Source organism: Vicia villosa, unplaced genomic scaffold (assembly GCF_029867415.1).
Source record: "Vicia villosa cultivar HV-30 ecotype Madison, WI unplaced genomic scaffold, Vvil1.0 ctg.001992F_1_1, whole genome shotgun sequence".
Lineage (NCBI taxonomy): Eukaryota > Viridiplantae > Streptophyta > Magnoliopsida > Fabales > Fabaceae > Vicia > Vicia villosa.
The window spans coordinates 112297-138198 of NW_026705803.1; the positions used below are offsets into that span (position 1 = coordinate 112297).

Below are 25902 nucleotides of genomic sequence, written 5' to 3' on the forward strand. Positions count from 1 at the left end.
TCTTATGTCTAAAATTGAGGTAACAGTATTTACCCTTCGCTTTTCCCCCTGTTTTATAGTTAATTGGCGGGTTAAAATAAGATTGAGTTTATTATACTTAATGTGAATTATTTATTTCACCATAACTGAATATATAAATTTTCAAAATTGGTTAGAAAAATAATTATATGAACAATTGTGTTATATATGAAGAACAACATCCACTAATCAATGATTTTCTAGCATCCTCTAACTCATCATTCACCTGACGCTCTTTTATTGTTAAAATCTCTTCAATCTTTCAAGTTCCTTTTCTACTAATTCATTCTTCAAACTATAAAATTTGATGCTTTCAAAAATAAACAAATAAGGAATGATAACTAGAAGTATTGGGGAGATTTTAACAATAAAAAACCATGAGATAAAGGATGAGTTGTAGAATGCTAGAAAAACATTAATCAATGTAAGATTTGTTCCAAATACAACATAGTTTTTCATATGATTATTTCCAAAATCAATTTAACAGGTTATATGTTAAAACAAGGATTAATGAAACAAAAATTGACCTTAGATATAATAAACCCACCTCGGCGGAACAACATGAGACTTGGTCTCTGAAGAAGAAGTGAAAAAAAATATTTTAGATCTATGGAGAAGAAACGAGAGCCCTAAACACATATCATCTTTGTGATGAAAAAGATATGTGTTTATGGCTCTCTTGTTCAAAGTTCTTCGTTAGGGTTTAGACAAGTGAAAATGAATGCTAAGCTAAGACTTTATATATCAGGGAAACAATTGCACTTTGATTGCTAAACAAAACCGAGGTAAAAAGTGGATTACTTTTATATTAAAAGTAACATATCACATAAGGCGCCACTTTAATAATAAAAAAACATAATCTGATGTTGTTGGGATTCGAAGCGTGTATACTGAGGAAGTTTTCCCCTTAGTGTTTAGAAAAACTGACGTAATATAGTAATTTATTACCCCTAGGTTTCAGTTGAAAACCGAGGTGAATAAGTTTTGTTTTTAACATTACATTTTTACACAAAATATTAAAATATATTGATTACAACAAAACCAGAATTTTGGAGAACAACAAATCTTTGTTGTAATCCAATTTTTGTTGCATACCTTGAATCAAATCAACTTCTAATAAGTTATTCAAGGAAAGATCTCCATTCTTTGAGTAACTTGAAGCGAAGATGTTTTTCTACACGTGCAATCCATCATGGAGAACTTTTCCAACAAAATCAACACCATTATGTGAGATAGATTGCAAGGGCAGAAAAAATATTTTGTTCAAGATAGAAGAATACAGAACATTGAAGACTTTTTCTGTCTTGCAATCCATCCCAAAGAACATGGCGGCTACATATAAGTTACGATTAGGGTAAAATCTTTTTAACGAGTGCTTTTATAGTAAAATCTTATAATTTTATCCCTCGGTTATTACGGAAACCGAAAGGATAGATCATTTATTGTTTGAGGTAAGAGTTTTGTCATAAAAAGTGTTATTTGTAGTAGTGAATCAAGCACTATTGTTATGGCTAAGAAGTGACACATATGCCCCACTATTTCTATCAGGCGTCAAAAAGAGCTTAAATGGCCTTTGGGAGTTATTTTTTGGGTAAAATAAATTCATGTCTTGGCACCTCTTATGCCATTTAAGTTGCGTATTTTCAAAAGGTGCTTTAATTAAAAAATATTTCTATTTAAACTCACTCTCACTCACATACATCGCTACATTCACAACCCACACTTTAAACTTTTCAATTCTCACAAAAACTCATTTTCTCTCAAACCTCTAAACCCTAATTCTCAAATGGCTGATCAAAAAAGTACTACAAATATGGGCGAAAAATTTCTAGAAATTATGTTATCAACACCGATATCTGACCTATAAGTTCTTTGTGAACTAATCATGGAATTTGACAGTTTGAAGCTATGTTTGATCTCACTTAAGATGTCGCTACTCAAGGCTGGATATCTTTCTTTAATCGTCTCAAAGGTCCAATATATCTTGCATTGGTGAAGGATTTTTGGATTCATGCTAAAACTACTAACCTTGAGATTTTATCGTTCCTTCTAGGAAGGAAGATTTCCATTACGGAACAATCTTTTGCAAAGCTGTTTGGTCATAACGATTCCGAAAAAGAGATGCTTCAACATGTCTTCGAAGGGAGAAAGAATCAAATAGATGGTTTCAACTATTTTGAAAACAAATGTCAAAAACTCAACTAAAGTGAAAGATCTTTGGCCAAATTTGAGGATTTGGGCCAAAATTATCTTGGTATGTTTAATTAATAATTTGTTAACTAATAGCTTGCTACTTATAAATTCTAGGGAAAACAACTATAATCATCAGTCATTAACTCTTTTTTTTTTTTTTAATTTGCCACAACTGCATTTTTTGAATAATTATATGAATTGAATTATTTTCCTTTTTTTTTTCCAAATTCCTTGTATTTGTCCCCTACATATTCCATAATAATTTCAAGATTGTTACGACCATTCACAATTATCCACACTCTATACATTACAATTATAATGTTTTCAAGAAGTAAGAGATGAGACTCTATTTGGAATGACATAATTTAGAATATAACTTACAAAGCTTATATGATAATTTAGACCTGTTTGGTAACGACTTTTTCATTACGAACTTATAGCTTATTTTTTTTAGTTTATAACTTATTTTTTAAACGCTATTTCAAATAGCGTTTTAGCTTATAACTTATAGCTTATCATTTTTTTCTTCCTTTTTATCCTTATTATTTTAACAAAAATCCACTTTTATCCTTTATAATTTATTTTAATTTAAAATAAAATAATTGTATTAAATATCTTATATGTCATTTTACATTTATAAGTTAGTTGAACCATTAATTTTATCAAACACTTCAATTAGTTTATCAGCTGTCAATCTCAACTATCAACTATAAGCTATAAGCTATCGGTCATCAACTATAAGCTAACTTATCAGTCATCCGCTATTTTTATCAAATAGACCCTAATTATGAAGAAAAGGAATTTTATTTTTACTCACAAACTTAAAATTTTGTCTTCTGTGTTGGTGAAAATATGTTGTTGGTCCCTATAAATATCTCAATTTTGACTTTTAGTTTCTATAAAAAATATTGATTTTTAGTCCTTATAAAATTACTTTTGCACGCAGTTTTAGTCCCTATAAAGAGACTAAAACTACGTGCAAAAGTAATTTTATAAGGACTAAAAGTAAAAAATGGTAATTTTATAAGGACCAAAATCATATTTAAGTTTAACCCTAAATAAATAAACAAATATAATTTTTACAAAAATTATCTTTGTAAATATAAATGGTAAACAAAATGTATTAAACTAAAAAATGATACAAATAATATATTTTTTTAATTAAATTAAGCATATAATAGTAATGAAAGCATTAATTTGTCTAAAAATTAATCCCTTTTGCTTAGATTTCATAAGCCATGGCTGAAATATTAAGGCTGAGAACTAAAAGAATGTGAAGATTTACATCATGAATCACCAATAAGTGATTACATAAACAACTCTAAAATAAAAAATGAATTAATTAAGCACTAAATTTGATAAACTTTTTAGAAGTCTCAACAAAAGCATACTATGATGTAGTTAAGCACTACAAAATATTCTAAGATGGATTGCATCACTGCCTCCTCATTCACATCAAAATGACACTATATCTGAAGAATAGAACTATGCTGTGCTTTCAAAAGTAAATTCATGCTGCCCTCAACATAAGAGTTTATATCTCATTGCTATCACCATTCGTACCATATGGCTGCGCCATTTTCTCGAAGAACTGCATCAGAATATAAGAACCATATATTATCGCATACATATGAATGCATCAACTTCTTAAAACAAAAACAAGATATCAGTATAATGTATGTAGTGTAACTAAGAACATAAACTTCAAACTAGCTATGAAGACAGACATCGCGTGTTGTATGCACAGCCATGTCAGTGCTCAAGTTCAGGTTGGCATCACATAACTGAGAGCGTATCCAACCAGGAAATTTGGAACCATAACCACCATACCTACAGATATAGTAATAACCAAAAATATATTTACAATTATAACCCTGTCAAAGACAAATGAAGCAGAAGCTGAAACCAAGTAAATGATGCATTCATCGCAAGTAGGCATAATCACTACATGTACATCTAGTATCAATTCATATATTATATTTTGAACTACGTTAGAAGCCGAACTCAAGTGAAATAAGTTAGGCAACTATATATGCATAATGCATTGTGATTGTGCATTTTAAATCAAAATAGGAACTTGCAAATTATCAGAATCTCAATTGCATTAAAGCAAAGTTGAACTTTGAAATTTGGAAGAGAACGGAAAATGTCATAAAGACGCTAACCTATTGTCTGCCAAAATCATCATCTCATAATCAGCCTTTGAATGGATTACACGGCCCACGCATAGTGCAGCTTTTCTCTGTTTAAACAAAACTAATGTTACCGGAGATTCTAGCTTCATATAGTTTAGCAATCAAATTTTAAGAGACTTGAAGAAATAGTCTCACCCAGGCATCAAAAGTTAGATAATCTCCTTCATTAATATTAAGAAACATGCTTAGATATCCTAGGCGTGCTAGCGATTTCCTGAAAAACAAGAATAAGTTCTGCAACCAGCTATATAACCTCCGCAATTTGGACAAGAAGAAAACAGATAAACAAAAATAGTTCTAAATCACCCTTATTCGTAAATATAATCTAACAGAACTCACCTGCTTAATGTGTATTGATAAGGAATCCTGTAGACGATTACCAGACGGCCATAATGATGATATAAATCTATATTTTCCGCAACCTTTCCTCTACAAAATGGAGAGTTCAGATTGATTAATCTTGCCGTGTTACAAAAATTGAAACTAAACCCAGGTGAATAGTAGTTTCAGCTATATTACCCTGCAACAGAAAAAAAGATAGCACCACTATTACTATTACAAGGATCGCGATAATTGGCAAGAGCTAGTCTGGTTCCTTCCACATCTTGAGTCTCATAAAAGTTGGGCTTATTATGCTCTATATCCTGCCAAAAAAATATGCTTTTAGCAACATGAAAAGTAATCAACACTATTTATAAGAAAATTGTGAAAATCAATGAATTTAACTAGTTGTCTCACATTCAAAACTCCACTTTCATTCCAGCGACTGAGTATATCTTCCATATACAAGTAACTGGGGAAGAAACATACAATCCCGGAAGAAACATACAATCCCATCTAGAACAAATGATGACATGTCCAATAAAATCCTTCCATAATTATTGAACACCTCGGGATCCTATCTCATATCAAATTGGGTACTGATTGGGAGCTGATCACTAGACAACATAGAATTAATCATTAAAAGAAAATAAAAGGGAAAGCAAAAAATGCATTTTTAAAAACAGATATTGAAAATGTATTGACAAGATTTTATGAAAATACCTGTCATGGGTAAGGACCATAGGGCGTATGCAATCTCCTGGTAATGATATTTTAAAACTTCGACTGACAACAGGGTAAAATTTTAAAAGACGGGGTATAAATCTATAGGGCCTAATGTGCCGGATGTAATCACAACCGACTGAAATCGCTCAAAAACAGGTTTTATTGCAAGAGGAGCATCATGGCAACAAAGCTGAAATGTCAACGGTGAAGAAAATATTAAACGAACATGAATTTTAGTAATGGGAACAAATTGAAAATTAAGCAAGATTGGAACTAGAAAGGGAAAGAGGGTGCAATTTCAAATTTCAAGTAGCCTAAGGGAAAAACAGGCCCTCTTAGTGAATCCAAAAGTGTAATTAAAACCTAAATGATATGCATATTGAACAGACGGTATAGCAATTGCTACAACCCCACTTTTTAAAATCAACTCTACGCGAAAAATCTGAAACTTGTAAAACAAGATGAGAAAGCTATAAATTGCATACTTAATTTCTTGATGCATCCTGGTTATATTTCTCTTAGCACCAGCAACAGTTTGCTCCCTCATACTAACACTGAGTGAGTTGATACAAACATTGTCAATATGGTGAGCTTCATCAAATACAACAACAGATTCTTTCTGCATTTCTTTCGATACTATTGCAGCTATCTTTGAATAAGCAAATATTGATGATAGTTATAAACCACCACATTGGCAAACTGCATCATATTTCGTGCCAAAAAGTAAGGACACCACCCTTTCCCCTTCCCAAAGACTCGCAGATCCTACAATCACGGTACACAATCGGATTCAAACCTTTTAAAACTTCGGTTAATATCAAAACACCAAACAACAACCAAGCCTTTTTCCACTAAGTGGGATGGGCTTCATGGATCAAAGTCGGCCATAATGTTCTACATAGGACCATGTTTCTCGAAATCTCTCTTAATAACATCTTAAAAAAGAACAAGATCAAAATTAAATCAACTGCATCAAACCATTGAGTTCAAACAATTTGGAATCAGAAAGCAATATCCAACACTAAACATTCCAATAACTTGCAACGTATAAACACCAGGAGGCAGAAATGCAGCAGAACCGGCCCTTTGATACCGCTCAAAAAACTCACAACTAGGAACACCCGGGTTGTCCGCAGCCGCCTCCCTAACCCAACTAGCTGTCGATCTCCGACAACCAGCATCAACAGACGGATTCTCAGCAGCAAGAACACGATCATTAATACAAAGATTCTTCCTCGAAGACAGTCCAAGCGCAATCATCTTAGCAGCAGGACCGGTAGATTTAACCATGTAATCATGAAGTAGTCTAAGCTCGGCTAAAATCTTTTCCACATCACGAACGGTGTGAGTGCAATATATAAGCTTAAGTGGCGACTGAGGTTTGGAGTGTATGTAGCTTGTGATCAATGACAGAAGCGCGATTGTTTTTCCGGAACCAGTCGACATTTCGAGTAAGCAATGTCCCTTTGCATCTAGGATTTGTTTTAGTTCAATCATGTATTCGTATTGTTCTGGGTATATGTTGTCATATGGGAAATACACTGTTACTTCTTCAATTGTGAACTTCATTATAGTTTCTTATTCTAACAATCATAACCAAATTTCAGTAACGGAATGAACAAAATGAAAATTTCAGTATGATTTATATATTGTCATATGGTAAATACACAGTTGTTACCAATTGTGAACATCATTTTCGTTTCTTCTTCTAACAATTTATAATATAGTATAGAGAATCATAAGTCATAACAAGATTTCAGTAATGGAATGAACAAATAAAAAGTTTAGTATTATAGTAGAGACGGTATAAAAAATGACGCAATCAATACACATCTTACAATTAGAAAGATGAAAACACGGCTTGAAGTGGGAAACGTGAAGAAGAAGAAAGATGCCGCGAGTTACTAGGCATGGCAACGGGGCGGGTCGGGGACGGTTTTTATCTCCCCAAACCCAAACCCGAATTCCCAATCAATCCCCGTTACCCGCCCCAAACCCAAACGGGGATGGGGAATTAAACCCAAACCCGTCCTTAACGGGTTCGGGTATCCCCACCCCGCCACCATGTATTTCGTAAAATCAATTTTTTTAATAAAAATATTAACTTTTTCAAAAATCAAATTACATTATAAATAAAAAAATAAAATAATCTCAAAAAATTTCATACATATATTTCAAATATTTAAAATAATAAATACAAATCAAATTATTAAAACATTAGCCACATATTTAATAATATAAATTATGAAATATAAATAATAATAATGTACATATTGAAATAAACGGGGCGGGTTCGGGGACGGGTTCGGGGTGGGTACTAGTGTCCCCATTACCCGACCCATCCCCATGTTTTCTAATCGGGGAAAACCCAAACCCGAACCCAAACCCAGTCAAAGCGGGTTTTCCCCGTCAACTTCGGGGCGGGTTCGGGTGGGTATCCGTGGGTCTGGATTTTATTGCCATGTCTACGAGTTACAGTGCTTAAACCCAACCCTATTAAGAGGGAAGAAGAAGAATTCGTAATTACTAATAGCATCTCCAATGGTAGAACCCATTTTTGAATTTTTTGTAGGACCCATTAAACGAATCTTGAAGCAATCAACTCAAGACAATTTTCACTCCAATAGTGCAACTCTAAAGAACACATATTGGGTCCCGCAATTTTATTTTATATAATAATATTTTATTCATATTAAATTTTATTTTAATTCAAAATATTAATATGTAATAAAATATATAAATAAACCTATTTAAACTTAAATTTTATAATAATAATTAAAGTAAAAAATATTATAAAAATGTTAAAGAAAATTAACTTTTATTAAAGAAAGTAATTATTTAAAAAATTGTTAAAATAAAATATAGTTAATATATAAATATTTGTAAACACATAAATTATCAATACTATACTAAGAAAAGTAATGCCTCTATTATTTACATTCTAATCCCATTATAATCCATAGATTAGTGGCATTTTAAGGATAAATCTGTCATTACGGGGTAATTGCATTTTCATTAATGTATTAAGTTTTTAAATTATTAATTAATTAAGATTTTAATTAATGTTTTACGTTTTGTATACTGCAGACACAATCATCACATAAGCTTTTTCCAATACTCAACCATTTGGTGCAATATCCCATGCGCCTATTCTCATCCTTTCCAACTTCCGAAATCAATTTTCAACAACTTCCAATGATTCCTTCCATCCGTTGCCCCTTTGGTTTCTTATACTTCCTCTATATCAATTGTACCAGCAACAGAATATTTCATCTTGCATTGTCCTCCTTAAAACAAACAAATTAAGAAAAGGATTAGGGTTTGGAGTATTTTACGTTCTCTTCTTCAGACTTCCTTCTCTCTCTCAAAAAAGCTCTCGGCGGCCGACTTTCATCGTCTTTCTCCGGCTAGCTCTTTTCGTCCCTTCTCCGATTTGGTTCACTGATGATGAACACCGCCGCGCCCCGCCCTCTTTTGATTTCTTCTTCTCACCGTCGAACGACGACCGCCTCTTCAAAACGGTTCTGAATCTTTAAAATAGGATGAGATCTTTTTGAATTTTCTGTTCTTTCTTTAATCTCTCTTCTTCTCTCTTAACGATTCTGAAGGATTTTTGTGATAGGAAAATGATGAACAAAATTTCAAGGGTTTTTTGTATGAATGTAAGTATGGCGTTTTTTATGGGGGTTTCTGTTACCATTCAAAAACTGAACTCGGTAAAGGTAATATTGTGTTTGAGTATTTTTTAACTCGAGAATTTTTTATACTCTCTTTATGATTAATTGTTAAAAATAATGAATAAAATGAGATATTTGGGAACAATTTTGTGTAAGATTATGCATGTTTTTAGTCAGCCAAATCCAGTGATGAATAAATGCGTGAAGGATTCATTGCTTGCAGAGAAAACAGGATCGGACTGCAAAGGAGTTTGCAAAGACAAGAGCCTTAGCCATGATAATCTATTCTCCACTTTGAATAAACTATGTATGTGGGAGAAGAAGCTATATCATGAAGTGAAGGTACAAATTTTTGTTAAACACAATAGCAGTAGTTGTGCAGGAACCTGCTTTGCACGTCTCAAGGAAAATCATAATTATGTACTTAAAGAGATATTGAATCTGTATGTATAAACTGATATGCCTTCTTTTAGTTTTTTCAGGCTCAGGAAAAATGCGCATACTTCATGAGAAGAAGTGTACACAGTTGAAATGTATGACTAAGAAGGATGCGGATGCTCAAAAAATTGAATCAAGTTGTACTCAAGATTTGCAGCTTCCAAGAGCTTCTTTAATTGAAGGATTGCCCCTGCCTCCGAACATAAAGGTAGAAATGTAAATTATTTAGTAGTAGCATCCTTGCAAATGTATTTTATGTTTTCACTATTTTAGATTGGTTTGATTTCCTTATTTTGTTGCTATGATGAAAACTCAAATTTATGTTTCAAGTGTTTCAGATTACTGTGATTGTATTTACTCTATTTCATTCTCAATTGCTTTCTTATTTCTTATCATTGTTTATTTGATTCAATTCGGTTCGATTCAATTCAATTAGGTATCTAACCAATGACGTTTGGTGAAGCTTCGTCCGACTAATCTCAAAGTGTTGACACGTCTGCCACACTTGATGGTGATAAGGTATCTAAGTTCTTTAGAGACTGTCCTGTATTGAACAACCATGTAATTTGGAATCAGAAAAGTTACACTACCCATAACACTCTACTCGACCAAATCAAGCAGAGAGAGGATACGTCACTCATGAGGGAAGATGATACAATTTTTGTTAAGTTTCTTGATTGTGATATTTGTGATTTGGCAGGTTTGTTTGAAACTTCAAAGGCTGTTTATTTTATAGATTAGAGAAGGTACAGTGGCAGCTAGAATCATGAAAAGTGTTACTAAGTCTCATAATTCAACAAAAGTTGTCTCTATTGGTTGTATATATAATTTGTTATAATTATTTGTTAATGTTATTAACAGAAGCTATAGCTTAGTATAATTTTTCATTGATTTAGTAATAGTTGTGTCTATTTAGTTTGATGATTGATTTCAGTTCTACATGCCATATGTGATTCAGTTCTGTTTTGACTTTTGTTATCTGAGTTGGTTCTGCTTTCGTCAAAATTTCTCCTTAGAAACTCTTCTCTTGCTGATATGATTTTTGTTCCTCTTTGTACAAAAATGCAGAATTCTCAAGCAAAAGGAAATTCTTGGTGTTCTTGAAAAAAAACGTCCCACAACCTCATATTATCCTCTTTTACTCTCAGAGATCCATTGGTTCTAACAGAGGTCTTCTCATAACTGAAGTTATTGGTATCTTTGACACTGCTCACGGGTAAATAATAATAACTAATTTAATCATTCTTCTAAATTATGCTTTTATTTTTTTTCTTTTTTATGTATATCATGTGTTGGTTAAGTTACTTTTGTCATGTATATTATTATTTGTAGGAATCCCAATACACCAGGTATATGAACTAAAAAGCATGTTAATGCTTGGAAATCTATTGTCGAGGTTATCAAAATTTCTTTGCATACATGCTTAATATAGTTTTTTTTAATTTTCATTTAACATAAATGAGGAATTATATTGATTTGAGTGACCTGCAACTAACAAATTTTATTAGGATAAATATATTCGTCAAAAATGCAATTGTGAAAAGAATTGATGCAAGAAGTTAATAGCATAAATAATGATATGATGTATACTTTGACAATAAGGAGTATTAGGTATTAACTTAAGTGAGAAACTTTATTGATCAATTTGTAAATATTGAGCAGCTCGAGATAAACTACAGTTTTCATTGTATGATGAAATTGCTTCCAATGAAAAGAATCCAAGGCCTGGTGTTTAGGCCAAATCACAAAACATTTTTGTAGTTGACATGAATCGATGCGTTTGTTACAAAGCATTAGGATGAAATTCATATTTTATGTTTGTCTCATGTATTTTATGTTTCCACTATTTTAGATTAGTTTGATTTCCATATTTTGTCGCTATGATGAAAACTCAGTTTATAGATGGCATTCATAGAGTGCTTTGTGATACTTCGGCAATCATGTCAAACCTGAGCGGTAACCTGAGAAAATTACCCAAACTTTATTAATTCTCATGTATTTTATGTTTTCACTTTTTTAGATTGCTTTGATTTATATATTTTGTTGCTATGATGAAAACTCCATTTTTTTGTTACTGTGATTGTTTATATTTCAAGTGTTTTAGGTTATGTTTCAAGGATAAAAGGTTTGTATTGTATTGTATTTACTTTCCACAAGATTGTCATATGTTTCTGTTATTGTTTTCTATTGACTTCTGCTTTCAGGATGATATGAGAACTTATGACATGTAATGTATAACTATGAGCAAGAAAGACCTTCAAAGGTAGACCTTCAAAGGTAGACCTTCAAAGTTTTGTTTTAGAAAATATTGAGCAAGAAAGACCTTCAAAGATCTTCAAAGTTTTTTCTCATGTATTCCTTATGTAACAGGAAATATTGAGTTTCTTGGAGAATCGAAAAGAGAATAGATCATGGTACAAAAATATTGAGTTTCACATCTGCAACCTCTTCATGGAAATACAATAGAAGAGAAAGACGTGGAGGCACTGAGATGCATCACGAGAGTTTGTTCTATGCTATGTAAAGATGCCCCTAATCACAAGGACAACAGTTTTACTATTAGGTCAATTAATGCCAGTTTTGTTTACTTACTAAGAAATGTGAAATAGTACATTTTTTTAAACATAGGTAGGAATATATAGTTTTACTAGCATTTTACATTCTACTAATCTAATCTCTTACCTTTTACTTTTTACAATCTTCAGGAAATTTTTTTTGTAAAAAAGGTGAATTCAATATAATACTTTCAGTATTAATCTAATAAAAATGCCATCACATTTTAGGATTAATATGTTTAATTAAACCAAAATCACCACATATTAAGTTTAATTTCTCTAAATATTATTTAAATTTAGGCTTTAAAGTATTATTTGGAGAAGTAAATATTTATTTTTAAAATAGGTTATACTCTTAAAACCTGCAATATTTGATTCTCCGATATATTAGTATAGTAGCAATAAAATTCTAAAATAACTCACATAATATTCACTCACAAATACAATAAAAATACTATATAACAATCCATTAATAACATACCTTTTTAGACTAATTTATTCTTTAAATTTATCTATAACTATTAATCAATATGTGATATGTGGATAATAATGAACAATAATATCTATTTAAATTTTTAATACAAAGTTATAAACCTTCCTTAATAGTGAATCATTTGATTTTTAAGAAATTTATTTACGTGGATCCTTATTTTTATAAAAAGAAAAATATTGTTTATATTATTTAGATTTAATTTTTAACTAATATGCAATTGAGTAAAGTGACGATAATAACGATATATTAATATCGATATTGTGAATTAAAATGTGACAAAAATAACGATACACTATTAATATCAATATTGTGAGTAAATAATAATCAAGTTTAATATATATTTTTTATTACTATCAATACTTTAATAATAATAATAATAATATACTATTATAAATATTATTAATATTTAAATTTTGGAATTTTTAAAATTGAAAATTTAATATTTATGATATATTTTATTTTAAACCCTAAACTCTAAATATTTTAGTTAAATTATAATTTATTCATTTTAATTTAAAGTTCTTACGCAACAGTGATGGTTACTACATTTTAAAATATTTTTTAATTAAAAAATAAGAAATTAAATAAAATTCATCCTCATATTCATTATAATTATTTTTAAAACATATCATTAAATATTTATTTAATATATGATCATAAAATCATATAATATCAATAAAATCCATAAATTTATGATATATAATTTTTTTAAAATTATAGGCATGGCCGACGGGCCGAACCTTTTTTTCTAACGGGCCGATAAAATATTTACTTAAATTGAACATCATATCATATGTTCTAACGGTGCGACAGAATATAGGTTTTTTAATCCATATATTAAATTTTTTGAATTTTTTTCAAACATTTATCTCAATTTGTTTATAATTAAAAATCAAAATTTTTTAAACAATTAACTTATAAAATAAAATACAAGAATAGTAAATCATTAAGGAATATTTGAAAAAAAAATAAGGAATTAATTGATTAATGTAATATTTGAACATTTTTACGATGAATTTTATTTTATATATATAGAATTGGTGTATTTGTTGTATTTTTAGTGGTCTTAAATGTCAATAGTCATTATTATTAACATTGATATAATTAAAACACAATTTTAATACAATATTTGCACATGATATAATTTTATCTATAAATATTATTTATTTTTTATGTTCTTTTTAAAAATATATGTAATATATTAATTATATTATATTAAAATTTATGTGTTTCATAGCTTACCTATACATTTTTTGATGGGCCGAAACTACTTATAAAATTGCATTTAACATGAGACAATTATGATTGGTGGATACATAATTTCTTATAAAAACAAAAATTTTTTTTTTTGGTTACAATAAAAACAAAAATTTGACGGGCCGAAACTACTTATAAAATTACATTTAACATGAGGCAATTATGATTGGTGAATACATAATTTGTTATAAAAACAAAATTTTGTTATTCTTTTTGCATTTTATATACATTTTTTTTTTGACAAAACATTTTATATACATTTTTAACCATCACTATATTATATTAATTTACTATTTATAACAACAATGTATGAACCGTATGTTCGCACGGGTAAATGATTTTTTAGTTATTTTCTTTATCTTTCTATTAAAATATACATTTTTCGACCGGTCAAAGCTACTTAATCTGTATATATTTTATTTACATTTTTAATCATCATTGTATTATATTTATTTACTACTGATAGATGACTATTTAATTATTTTCTTTATTTTTATATACGTTGATGTTAAATTAATGTTTATATGACATTCAGAATTTCAAATATTATATTTTTTTAACCATCAAAGTAGTATATTTATTAAAAAATTTAACGATATTGTGTGACCCGTACGAACACACGGATAGATGACTACTTAATTATTTTATTTATTTTTGAACTAAACTATACATTTTTTATGGGTCGAGATTACTTAATTTATATATCTTTTATATACTTTCTTAACCATCACTATACTATATTTATTTATTATTTATAATGATATTGTGTGATCCGTATAAATGCACAGGTATATGACTAATTAATTATACCATTTATTCTTTTTACCAAATCATTTATTTTTTACTGAACGAGACTACTTAATTTATATATCTTTTATATTCTTTTATTAATTATTATAATAATATATTTATTTATTATTAATAATTACATTTGTGCGACCCGTGCGAACGCACGGGTCTCTTGCTAGTTAAAGAAAAAATTGGAAAATAGAATGAAAGAAAACAGTTTATCATTAATTTATTATTTGTTGAGAATGAAGAATGTTGTATTGCATTACAACGGTTTTTCAGGTGGACAACTCCACTGGTATCCAAATTAAATGCAACGTTTGCCATGCTGGAAAAACTGAGAAAAAACTCCCATTGGAGTTGGTCTAAGTAATAAATACGTTTGATGTATTTAAATATTAGGAGAGATAAATAAATTATTTTTGTTTTTTATAAATGGTTGTATATATATATGGCTTGAATTTGAATTTTTTAAAATAAAATGTTAATTTTGGTTCGTGTAATTAGAAAAGTTTACTTTTTTGTTAAAATAAAAAATATGGCTTGAAAAAAATTTTATGGTTAAATTAATTATACATTTATATATTGTTTAAGGGTTTGTTTGTTGCTAAAATAAAAGAGGAAAAAATAATTGAATATAATATTAAAATAGAGAAGATAAATGACACCAAAAATTAGCGAGTATTTGAGTTTAGTCCCTGAATGAATTTTAAATTCTCTCCCTCTAGCTTATTGTGTTCTTGCCTTTCCACTAAACCCACATGTGTTATTTGTTTCTTATTTACAATTAGGGGTGGAAATAGGTCAGGCCGATAACAGGGGCCTACATACTAGTCTATATAGACTCAGGCCAGATCACACATTAATTTTAAATAGAAAAGACATAGGCTTCTTTATAAGTCTATCTACTATCTAATCATTAATGAAAGATGCCACAATTCTACCAAAAATATCCTCCACTCTTTCAAAATTTACAAAGCAAAAAGGATTGTTTTGACTTTTCATAATCAAGCCAATATTTCAACATTTCACAAAAATGCCCAAGTGACATGACATCTGTATTGACCATTAGGTTTTTCTTTGTCTCACATTTACTTCACATGTTCTCTCTCCAATATTTTCACTTTCATTAATTTTTTTCCCCTCAATTTTTTCCCTTTTTATTTTTTTAAACATAAATAAATTAATAAATTGAATCTTTCTTAATGGAATGAAAAGAAACGGTAAAAATATACTCAACCGAAAACATAATTATTTTATGATTATTAAAAAATTATTCATAATTATTAAAAAAAATAATTTCAAATTTCTACTTTACTAACGGGCTACTATTAGCAAAAAAATCCTTTTTCATTTTAATAACAATTGTCTTTATTTGAGACACAAAATTCTTACGGGGCATTATCAGTAAAATATCTATTTTATTTTAATTAACAATTGTCTTTATTTGAGAAACAAAATTCTTATTTTCAAATGTCAAATTTTCTATTTTTATTACGGCACACTATCAACATGATACCTATTTTATTTTTATCAACAATTCTATATAAATACACAAATGAATGACAAATCTATATATATTCATTGCTACATAAGATCATTATTTAGCTTTGTTATGATTTTTACAATATTTATCTCAAAATCATATTACATCTTGTCAGTATAACTTTGCATTTGTCTTTAATGTTATGAGACAAAACAAGTTAGATCCAAGCAACAAAATACGTATAAATGTTAATTTGCACTTGATAAAGTGACATTAGACACAATTAGTTAGATCTAGACAAAAACATACATAAATTGATCCTTTCAATGATGAAATATTTTAAATATTAATATGTATTGTAATTTTTTCATTGTAATATGATTGAAAAACCGATTCATTCTTACTCTCAAGATAGTTTGTCATTTAATATGTGTTGAGTTATCACTCATTTGCACCTGTCTTTAATGTTGAAAATGTGAATGGCATATTTAATGAAGTGTCATGGGACACAACCAATTAAATTCTAAGCAGTTAAACATACATAAACCTAATTCTCAATTTGCAGTATAATTTTACACTATTAATTAATTTTTACCCGTGCAGACGCACGAGTATATTACTAGTTTAATTAAAAAGACTAGGCCTCAGCCCCTAAAAAAAAGTCTTTTAAGCCCTATCAGGTCGGCCTATTTAAATAAATTTGAATTTTTTTTATGATCATTATGTTATGTTTTGTACTTTGAATTAAAATACATATATAAAACTTGGTTATCTTGAAGAACTTGTGAAAATAAGATGAAAACACCAGATAACATTATTTTTATAAGTTCTCTTAAACAAATAATCTCATAGAAGTTATGCTAATACGTAAGTTAAAATAAGTTAGTTTATTTAAACATTATTTTAATTGCTTATTTACATATGTCTAAAACAGATAGGCTTTTATGTAGGTTAACAGGCTAACCATGCCTTTGAAAGATCAGACTCAGGTCTAAAAAATAAGCTTACGACAGGCTACAAGCCGGACTTAGACTTTGATTTTTTTGTCAGACCAGACTTAGGCTTGGCAAAGCCTAGCTCGGCCCAGCCTATTTTCACCCCTATTTACAATGCATTGATATATAATGGATATTATTAACAAATATTTTATTTTAATGATAGCAAATTGTCTTTTATATACTAACTTTAACTTTTATTTAAAATGTTAAATATATTAAATATTTTAATTATTTAATATCTCAACTATCAAAATATTTTGTGTTGAAATTTATCAAAATATTTTGTGTTGAAATTTTTTAGAGGAAATTTTTAAAAATATTTAAACATATTTTTAAAATGTAATTTGATATTTCAACTATTAATATTTGAAATATTAATAGTTGATAAATTTAATATTTAAAATATTAATAGTTTGTATGTTAAATAGTTGAAATATTAAATAGTTTATATATTTAATAAATTTATCAACTATTAATATTTGAATTAATTTAAAATATTAATAATTTATCAACTATCAACTATTAAGTAGTTTAAAATATTAATAGTTGAAATATTAAATATTTTATATACTCAATAGTTTATAAGTTTAATAGTTAAAATATTAATAATTTATAGATTAAATAGTTTATATATTTTAAATATTTATTACATATTTAATTATATTTAAGGTTGGTATATTTTATTCTTTAAATATTGAGGGACATCATATCAACATTTTCATGACTGGTCTTCTCAATTAAATTATGAAAATAAAATAACTGAATATGAGATTTAATTATAAGATAAACTTATCTACAAATAGTTAGTTTTTAGAATGGATTATGTAATTCTTTAGAACACAAATTTAAAAAACATAGAGAGAAAAGCGAAAAAAAGAAAGAAAAAAAAACTAACTTGTTAAAATCAGCAGATAAGATAAACAAAATCATAAAAATGATGAGTTTGTGAGATATGTAGCAAAGACATCAAATAAATAATGAAAATGAAATTAAGTATGGTTATATAGGTGTGGAGGAATACAAATAGACACGACATTTTATAAGTATTTTATTATACTATCATTAATTTTATGACCTATTATTTTTTATTTCTAATATGAGAAATTAAATTGAATATGATGTATTTTCAAAATTTAGCTCAATTAAGAAATGGATCATTTAAAAAAAAAACTATATAAAGTTGGAGAGAAATTTTAAGTATGATCTATATAAACCTTTGTTGACAAATATAATTAAAAAATATTCTAAATTAATGTTATTTTTTTGGCAGCAAAGAAATTTTTATAAAAAATTAATTGTAATTTAATACCATATAATCAAATATTTCTTTCGTTTAAAATAAGAAATATGAAAAAATTGTTACGCCATTTCTTTTGCTTTTAATTTCTGTTATATAATAATTATCTATATATTTATTTTTTTATATATTTTGATGTATTCATGACCATTATAGTGTCTGTTTGTTAAAACTTTAATGACCGTCAAAATAAAAATTAAATTAAATTAAATTAAAAATTGTGAGAATTAAAATTTGAAAGAAAAAAAAAAAGAAAAATTTGAAACGGACAATTTAATAAATAATTAAGAAAAAAAATTCTAAAAAAAATGAATGTCAATTAAAAGATAGAAGAGATATTTTTTTTCATGACATATTTTTTATCCTATTTTTTACTTATATATTTATTGATGGGTATAGATAAATAAAAGTTCTCAAACGCATCAAAATTCAAACATAAAAAGGGTTTTTCTCTTGTTCTATGCCTAAGGGATTATTTTGGGGAAAAGAAGAGTTTTTTTTAACGTCTCATTTTAACCAGGGCTTTACCATTTCTCAAACGCATAAAAATCCAGACGTAAAAAGGTTCTTCTATAACACGGGATTAACAGAGAAAATGTAACACTTTCTTGTAAAAGTTTAAAAGTTGCACAAAAGGGTTTCATCAGACTTGCCAATTTGTTCGAGGTTGTTTTTGGGCGAACATTCACGAGTTCGATTAGCTTGTGATGTTGACTCAAAAAATCTCAAGAGCAATTTGTGTAAATTGAAGTATGAGAAAGTGTGTCTGCGAATTAAATGTGCACGTTTGCACAAAGACAAAAACAACAAAAACTTTAATTGAAGCAGAATTTGGATAAAGGTGATGAAGGAAAAGTGTAATAAATGAAATTAAATGAGAATGAACAATAAATGATATTAAAATAAGAATGTTTCAATTAAGGAAACATAAAGATAATGAAATAAAGGGACGCGGACTCGTACATGCTCCTCACAAATTGTTCTGCTCTTTGGCTTGAGTACTTTAGTTCTATAGAGAGATGTATGAATTTTTGTGACCTCGAATACAGTGAATGTGTTTGCTATTTATACTACTCTAAAGATAACTGTCGGCAATAATTAATCCCTACAAGATCAGACACGATTTCCACTACTTGAATATATGCATTATGACTTGCTTTCCCGCATCTTCGAAGAGATAACAACTAAAGAACTGGGCGTCATGCTGAAAACTGTCTTCCAACTTGCTTTAAACTTCCCAATCGTCTTTAAGCATATCTGCTTGAGTTCCAGTAGCGTTTGTCGAAACACTTCCTCGTTTACCTGATATTTGGCCTTATAAAATTATTATATGTCCTAGACAACTGGTGACCTTGTCGAATCTGAACTTGTATCGAAATCCCCTATTCAAGATTTTGGACATGTTTAAAGAAGAGAATGGTCTTAATCTTATGGATCTATTCTTGAGATTCTTCCAAACCAAGCTTACCACGTCTCATCGAACGCCTTTTGGGCCAACGTGTTTGACAAGTTGAAGCTCTTTCTGTCGAGATTCCCCAATACTTATCATCTTCCAACATAATCAGCTAGTCTTATTTGTTGACTTTCTAGCATTCTTTGTTGATTTTCTCTAGCTAGAATTTTTAGGCTAACACTCACGAGGAAGAATATTATGAGTTAACAAAGTCATCTTACAAACAGTTGTTTAAAATAAGTGTTAAGTTAATTGAGGAAAATGATAAGATTAAGAGCGTAACTTAGACCTTAAGTCTCTGGTGTCATTTCTTTTACACTTAACTCTTTAGTTTCTGCACATTTACTTTCCACTGCTAATTTCTAAAATATTTTTTTCAAAATGGTTTTAAAGTATAAAAATGATAACGAAATATTTTGAAACTATCATTTTTCTAAAACCCATAATTCACATCCCCCTCGCCCGCCTCTTGTCCAACAACATTGCATTGTGAATGATGAGGTATGATTTATTGGTAGAAAAATAATTCAAAAACCCTCCAAAGGAATGAAAAGATGATGGAACTTCAAGATCAAGAAGCATCCATGAATCTAGAAGGTTTATGCTGGACAAGTGATTCCAAGCACGAGAGGGGCTGAATTATGGTATCCAAAATTCGCGATTAATTTAGAGTTTATTATTGCTTTAGAAACAAGTTGTGTTAGTATTTTTGAGATCATAATAAAAAGAAGCAGAAATTAAAAGCAGTAAAGTAAATAGCAGAAAATAAAAGATAATGATTGGAGAGATGACATCAGAGAACTATCCATTGTCGGCTGAAAGTTGTATAATCATGTCCCCATGAGATCTTGAGATTTGACTATAATATTGAGCTTTTACAGATTATGCCCACGAACTTTTGATACAAGCAGATCTAGAGATTTTACACTGACTTATCCCTAATCAAAAAAGAAATTTTTTTATGAGATGAGTTAATTAAACCGATTAGAGATTTTACAGACTGATTTCAATAACTAAACAAAAAATTTTTAGGCTAAATTCTTTAACCAAACAAAATTTTTAAGATTAGTTAATCTCAACAATCAAATTCAATTTTTCAAAAGAAGCACACTCTTGAAAATAACAACAATAACACGACACCAATATAATTCTTTCTTCACAAACAATTTTTCACTCACAAGATATTAAAACAACTTTAGTAAAAAGATTTTTTTTTTTTTTTTGCTATTCACACCGGTTTCGACCCACCACAGGTGGACCACTAATCCGGCTCGTGCGTAGAGGCATGCGCACTGGCCAAACAAGATTGTTCCGCCTAGGAATCGAACTCAGTAAAATATTTAGAGAGAATGAACTTTACCGAAAATCTTATGAAGCCCGTGTTAAACATTAACTTGACATTATTCTCTTTGATTACTAAATTAATTACTAAATTGTTACGTTTGCAACAATTTAACCCTTGAACCAGTTCATACATATAGCCAAAAGCTATGTTCCTTGAATAATTCAATTCATTCTCTCATCATTACTAGAAATATGAGTTCAATTTTACTTTCAATTTTCCATTATCAACAAAAAAATGATGTATTTGTGTGCTATATTATCAACGCATTACATATTTAAGTACCAACAAAAGACAAACGAAAAGAGATAAGAAAAGTGTTTTTAGGAAAAGTGTCCCATTATGAATACAACCTCACAATACATCAATTCTTCAAGATTGAAACCGTGTTTACACTTCACACAAGTTGCAACCTTAGCATTCGGTTTAAACCTATGATTATGTCGGTTAAAAGCCATGATGGCTTAATATCTTCAAAAACCTAAGCTTTCATTCACTCATACCCCCAAAGAAATATGTGGACACTCTTTGGAGCCCACAATTATGGACCACCCTCCAACACCCACCCTATCTACCACTAATTAATTACTCTAATTAGGTAGTAGTGTTACCATTACTCTATTTCACCCTCCTTAATTATATTTTTATTCCAACATCTCAACTTTAGTCTATTACTTCATTATTACTACTTCACATGCACTACAACTATTATAGGATCTCTCATTACTGCCACGTGTACGGTTGCCATGTGGGTAGTGCATTATCATTATTGCACATAACCAAACTCATAAAACAATATTTAAAAATTTAATTATTGATTTTGTCCTACTCTAAAATACTACTAGTACTATAGTCTAAAATAATGGTAAAAAAAATTTACACAAATTTTGCATTAAATCAAGAGCTATTAATAGAGGATTCATGAACTTGCATTGAGTCAATAAGGTTAGGCGTGTAAATCAAAAGACAGCACATGCTCAAATGAGTCAAATTCTATGTATTGCGTATATATAACAATATAGATATATATATACACACACACCCTTTCAGTTCATCAAACTCCAACTCTGTTGTTACAACAATCTTAGCAAGAAATTCAACTTTATAGGTCCTACATATTTATGTATTAAGACTTATAATAGCTTCTTGAATTTTCTTTCCTCACTTTTCTCTGCATTCTCTTTATCAATTTTCATTTGTGCCTCAGATCTGATCCACAACTATGGCTGAAAAGGTAAAGTTTATGAAAAATTTTGTTGCAAATATGAAATTGTGATCTTCCATTCATTTTTAGTGAATTTTTTGTTAAATTTGTATCATAACCATATGATTCAATTATTTTATTAAAATTATATATATTTGTTATAAACTTAGTTGTTGGTTTTCATTCAGGTGACATTTATGAAACTCAAAGTTGATCTTGAGTGTGAAAAATGCTACAAGAAGGTTAAGAAACTTCTCGGCAAATATCCTCGTGAGTTCATCATCACTAGATTTTTTTATTTTTTATTTTTTATTACTTTATTATAAATAAATTGTGACACTGAAAATTAAAAATTACAACATTGTTTTTTGAACAAAATCAGAAATTCGAGACCAAAAGTATGATGAAAAAGGAAACATGATAGCAATCATGGTGGTATGTTGTAGTCCTGAGAAGATTAGAGACAAGCTTTGTTACAAAGGTGGAGGTTCTATCAAAAGCATTGAGATAGTGGATCCGCCAAAGCCCAAACCCGCTGAGCCCGAGAAGAAAAAGGAAGGCGAAGGCGATAAGCCCAAGCCCGCCAAAGAGGCAGAGAAGCCCAAAGCTGCTGAGCCCGAGAAGAAAAAGGAAGGCGATAAGCCCAAGCCCGCCAAAGAGGCGGAGAAGCCCAAAGCTGCTGAGCCCGAAAAGAAGAAAGATTCGGATAAACCCAAAGATGCGGAAAAGCCCAAGGCAAAGCCCGAAGGTGAAAAGCCCAAAGAGAAAGCTGAAGGTGAGAAGCCCAAAGATAAGCCCGTGGCGGCGGCTTCTATGCAGATGATCCCACAAATGCCAGCACCGATGGCGGTGCCCGTTGGGATGTGCTATGTCCCATCATGCTACGAGGGTAGACCTGTCGTACCATACGGCAGCGCGTACCCTCAGCAGTATGGTGGGCCGGGACAATATTATGATGGATATTATGCAAGGCCCGTTTATGATAGTTATGGCGGAAGTGGGCCGTGTTATGTGGGCCGTTGTGATCAGTACCTCAGCGAAGAAAACGCAACCGGGTGCTCAATCATGTGATTCTTCTTCACTTCATGTTCATGAAATTGTTAATTTCTTTTTTTTTATTACTAAAATATTAAAATGCATATGTTTCATATAGAGAGAGAGAAATGGCAGGTTCTTTGTGGCATAAAATGCAATAATGTATACTATAATGTCTCGTTTAACTTTTGATATAATAAAGTTACAATCTAATTTGTACACTATTTGAATTTATTTGTTGAAAACATTGAAGTTTCTAAGAAACATCACGCACCGACATAATTTTAAGGTAAGTGTCCTAATAAATAAGGATTCTGATATGAAGTGGCGTTTAGGTTAAGATGAGTTGTTAGTTATTTGGCTTGTACTATATGCTTTTGGTGCCAGCTAATTGATCATATCACACAATGGGAAGAAGATAAATTTGAGTTTGGGTTGCCTACTCAACAATATTGAATGAATGTTGATAAGTGACATCAGTAGATAATGACAATTTGACAACCATGTTTCTCTTTTCACATACCAGCAGCAGGCAGCAGTTTCGGATTTTCTCATTTATTAGATGCATCAGCCCACTAGGAATCTTAACTTACTAAAGAAAAGTTTTGATAAATTAATGTATAGCAAATTATTAATAGTGGATGAGTTAATTGATTAGATTTAGGCTAAACAAAACACAATTTTAAGCTCATATAACAGTCTTCTGATCACGAGTTTATAATTTATTTTACTAGTTTATAGTTTATTTTTCAGATGCTATTTTAAATAACGTTTTAATTTATAATTTATAGCTTATCATTTTTTTTTCTTTTTTATTTTATTATTTTAAAAAAAAAAATTATCTTATATAATTTATGTTAATTTAAATAAAATAATTATATATTAAATATTTTTATATTATTTTATATTTATGAGTTAGTTGAACCAGTAATTTTATCAAATATTTCAATTAGCTTATCAACTATTAGTCTCAGTCATCAGCTATAAACTATAAGCTATGAATCATCAGTCATCAACAATATAAGCTATAAGTTAACTTATTAGTCAACCGCTACTTTTACCAAATAGACCCTTATAATACTTAATAAAACAAGTGGTGAATTAATGTATAAATATGAAATAATATTAAAAATCTTAATAAATATATCATTTTTTTATTATTATTAGTTCCTATAATATTTTTTTATCTTTTTATCCTTATAAAAAAAATTTATTTTACTTACTTTCTCTTAGATTTGATCTTTGTAGAAATTTTGAGCAAAAGGGTTAGGGATGACAAACAGATCCAAATTTGTGGGACCCACCCGCACCCGAACTTGAGTCAACGGATGAAAATTTGAGTTGACTGGTTCGGGTTCAGGTGTCACCCGATATTTCGAATGCGAATTTAGATAGTGTGAAACCCGCACCAGAAATCCGAAATCACACCCGCTTATATATATATATATATATATATATATATATATATATATATATATATATATATATATATATATATATATATATATATATATATATATATATATATATATATATATATATATATATATATATATATATATATATATGGAGAGCATATCAAGTGAGTATTTTTAAATGAGAGATGAGAGGAAGAAATATCAACCATTGGATTCATCAAGAGAGAGAAATTAATAGCATCATTAATGTGTTAACATTCTCTTCCTAGATGAATTCAATGGTTGATATTTCTTAGAAAGTTATAGGAAAATTGTAGAAAAAATATATTGTAGAAAGTTATAGGAAAATTGTAGAAAAAATATATTTTGCTGCGAGTTTGAATTTGGGTGAAAAACTCGAACCCAACACATGTGGGTCTGATTGTTATTTTGTCATCTGAACAGCCTTTGAATTTGGGTTCAGATTTGGATGTCAATTTTGAATGCAGGTGCGGATATATGAAACTCGCACTCGACCTAACCTGTTGCCATCTCTATATAAAGTAAACAATGTTTAAGTGAAATATAAATGTGATGATCGAATTAGAGATCAAGCTCATATCTATAGTAGTTTAGTCCCCAAACTATGTTAGGCTTCTCGCATTTTGGTATAGATGTTGATGTTAGAAATTGAATTCTAGAACAATAGTTACTCTTACTCATACTAGTTTTGGTATTGGATGTTTTTTACGAGCAAATGTATAGACTAATTTTTGAGTCGGGAAAGATCATAATAGACGACAAATCTCTCATCCACCATCTCATTATATGTCTTTGGTGTATTTATATGTAGAGGTGGCAAAACATACCTGATCTGTCAGGCATACCCGTTTTTAGAGTCGGTCTAATCAATTTGGATACTCTATTTTAATTTTAAGAATGGGTTTAAAGTTATAAAAAAAAATATAATTTTAATAATTAAAAGTAAATATAAAATATACAATTGTATATTAATCAAACAAAATATT

The 25902-nt window shown here is 29.3% G+C and overlaps 2 protein-coding genes and 1 pseudogene across 2 annotated transcripts; 2 read left to right on the forward strand and 1 right to left on the reverse strand.

Annotated features, from left to right (window-relative positions):
- Nucleotides 1-4017: 4017 nt before the first annotated feature.
- LOC131637419 (general transcription and DNA repair factor IIH helicase subunit XPD-like) lies at nt 4018-7022 on the reverse strand (annotated as a pseudogene).
- A 279-nt stretch (nt 7023-7301) lies between these two features.
- Nucleotides 7302-12195, forward strand: LOC131637421 (uncharacterized). Its single transcript, XM_058908005.1, has 6 exons — nt 7302-7353; nt 8559-8974; nt 9076-9175; nt 10637-10784; nt 10901-11831; nt 11939-12195. The coding sequence occupies exons 1-5, from the start codon at nt 7302-7304 to the stop codon at nt 10923-10925; spliced, it is 741 nt and encodes a 246-aa protein (XP_058763988.1). The 3' UTR covers nt 10926-11831; nt 11939-12195.
- Nucleotides 12196-22179: 9984 nt separating this feature from the next.
- LOC131637431 (protein PYRICULARIA ORYZAE RESISTANCE 21-like) lies at nt 22180-23701 on the forward strand. The gene is made up of 3 exons (XM_058908017.1): nt 22180-22472; nt 22631-22712; nt 22825-23701. Exons 1-3 carry the CDS (start codon nt 22461-22463, stop codon nt 23511-23513), a joined length of 783 nt encoding a protein of 260 aa, XP_058764000.1. The 5' UTR covers nt 22180-22460; the 3' UTR covers nt 23514-23701.
- Nucleotides 23702-25902: the final 2201 nt, after the last annotated feature.

Coding starts and splice junctions, on each gene's coding strand:
- LOC131637421 (XM_058908005.1), top strand. CDS start 7,302: ATGAAAACACGGCTTGAAGTGGGAAACGTGAAGAAGAAGAAAGATGCC. Junction 8,975..9,075: donor ACGACCGCCTCTTCAAAACG/GTTCTGAATCTT, acceptor TTTTTGTGATAG/GAAAATGATGAACAAAATTT. Junction 10,785..10,900: donor ATCTTTGACACTGCTCACGG/GTAAATAATAAT, acceptor TATTATTTGTAG/GAATCCCAATACACCAGGTA.
- LOC131637431 (XM_058908017.1), top strand. Junction 22,713..22,824: donor ACTTCTCGGCAAATATCCTC/GTGAGTTCATCA, acceptor GAACAAAATCAG/AAATTCGAGACCAAAAGTAT.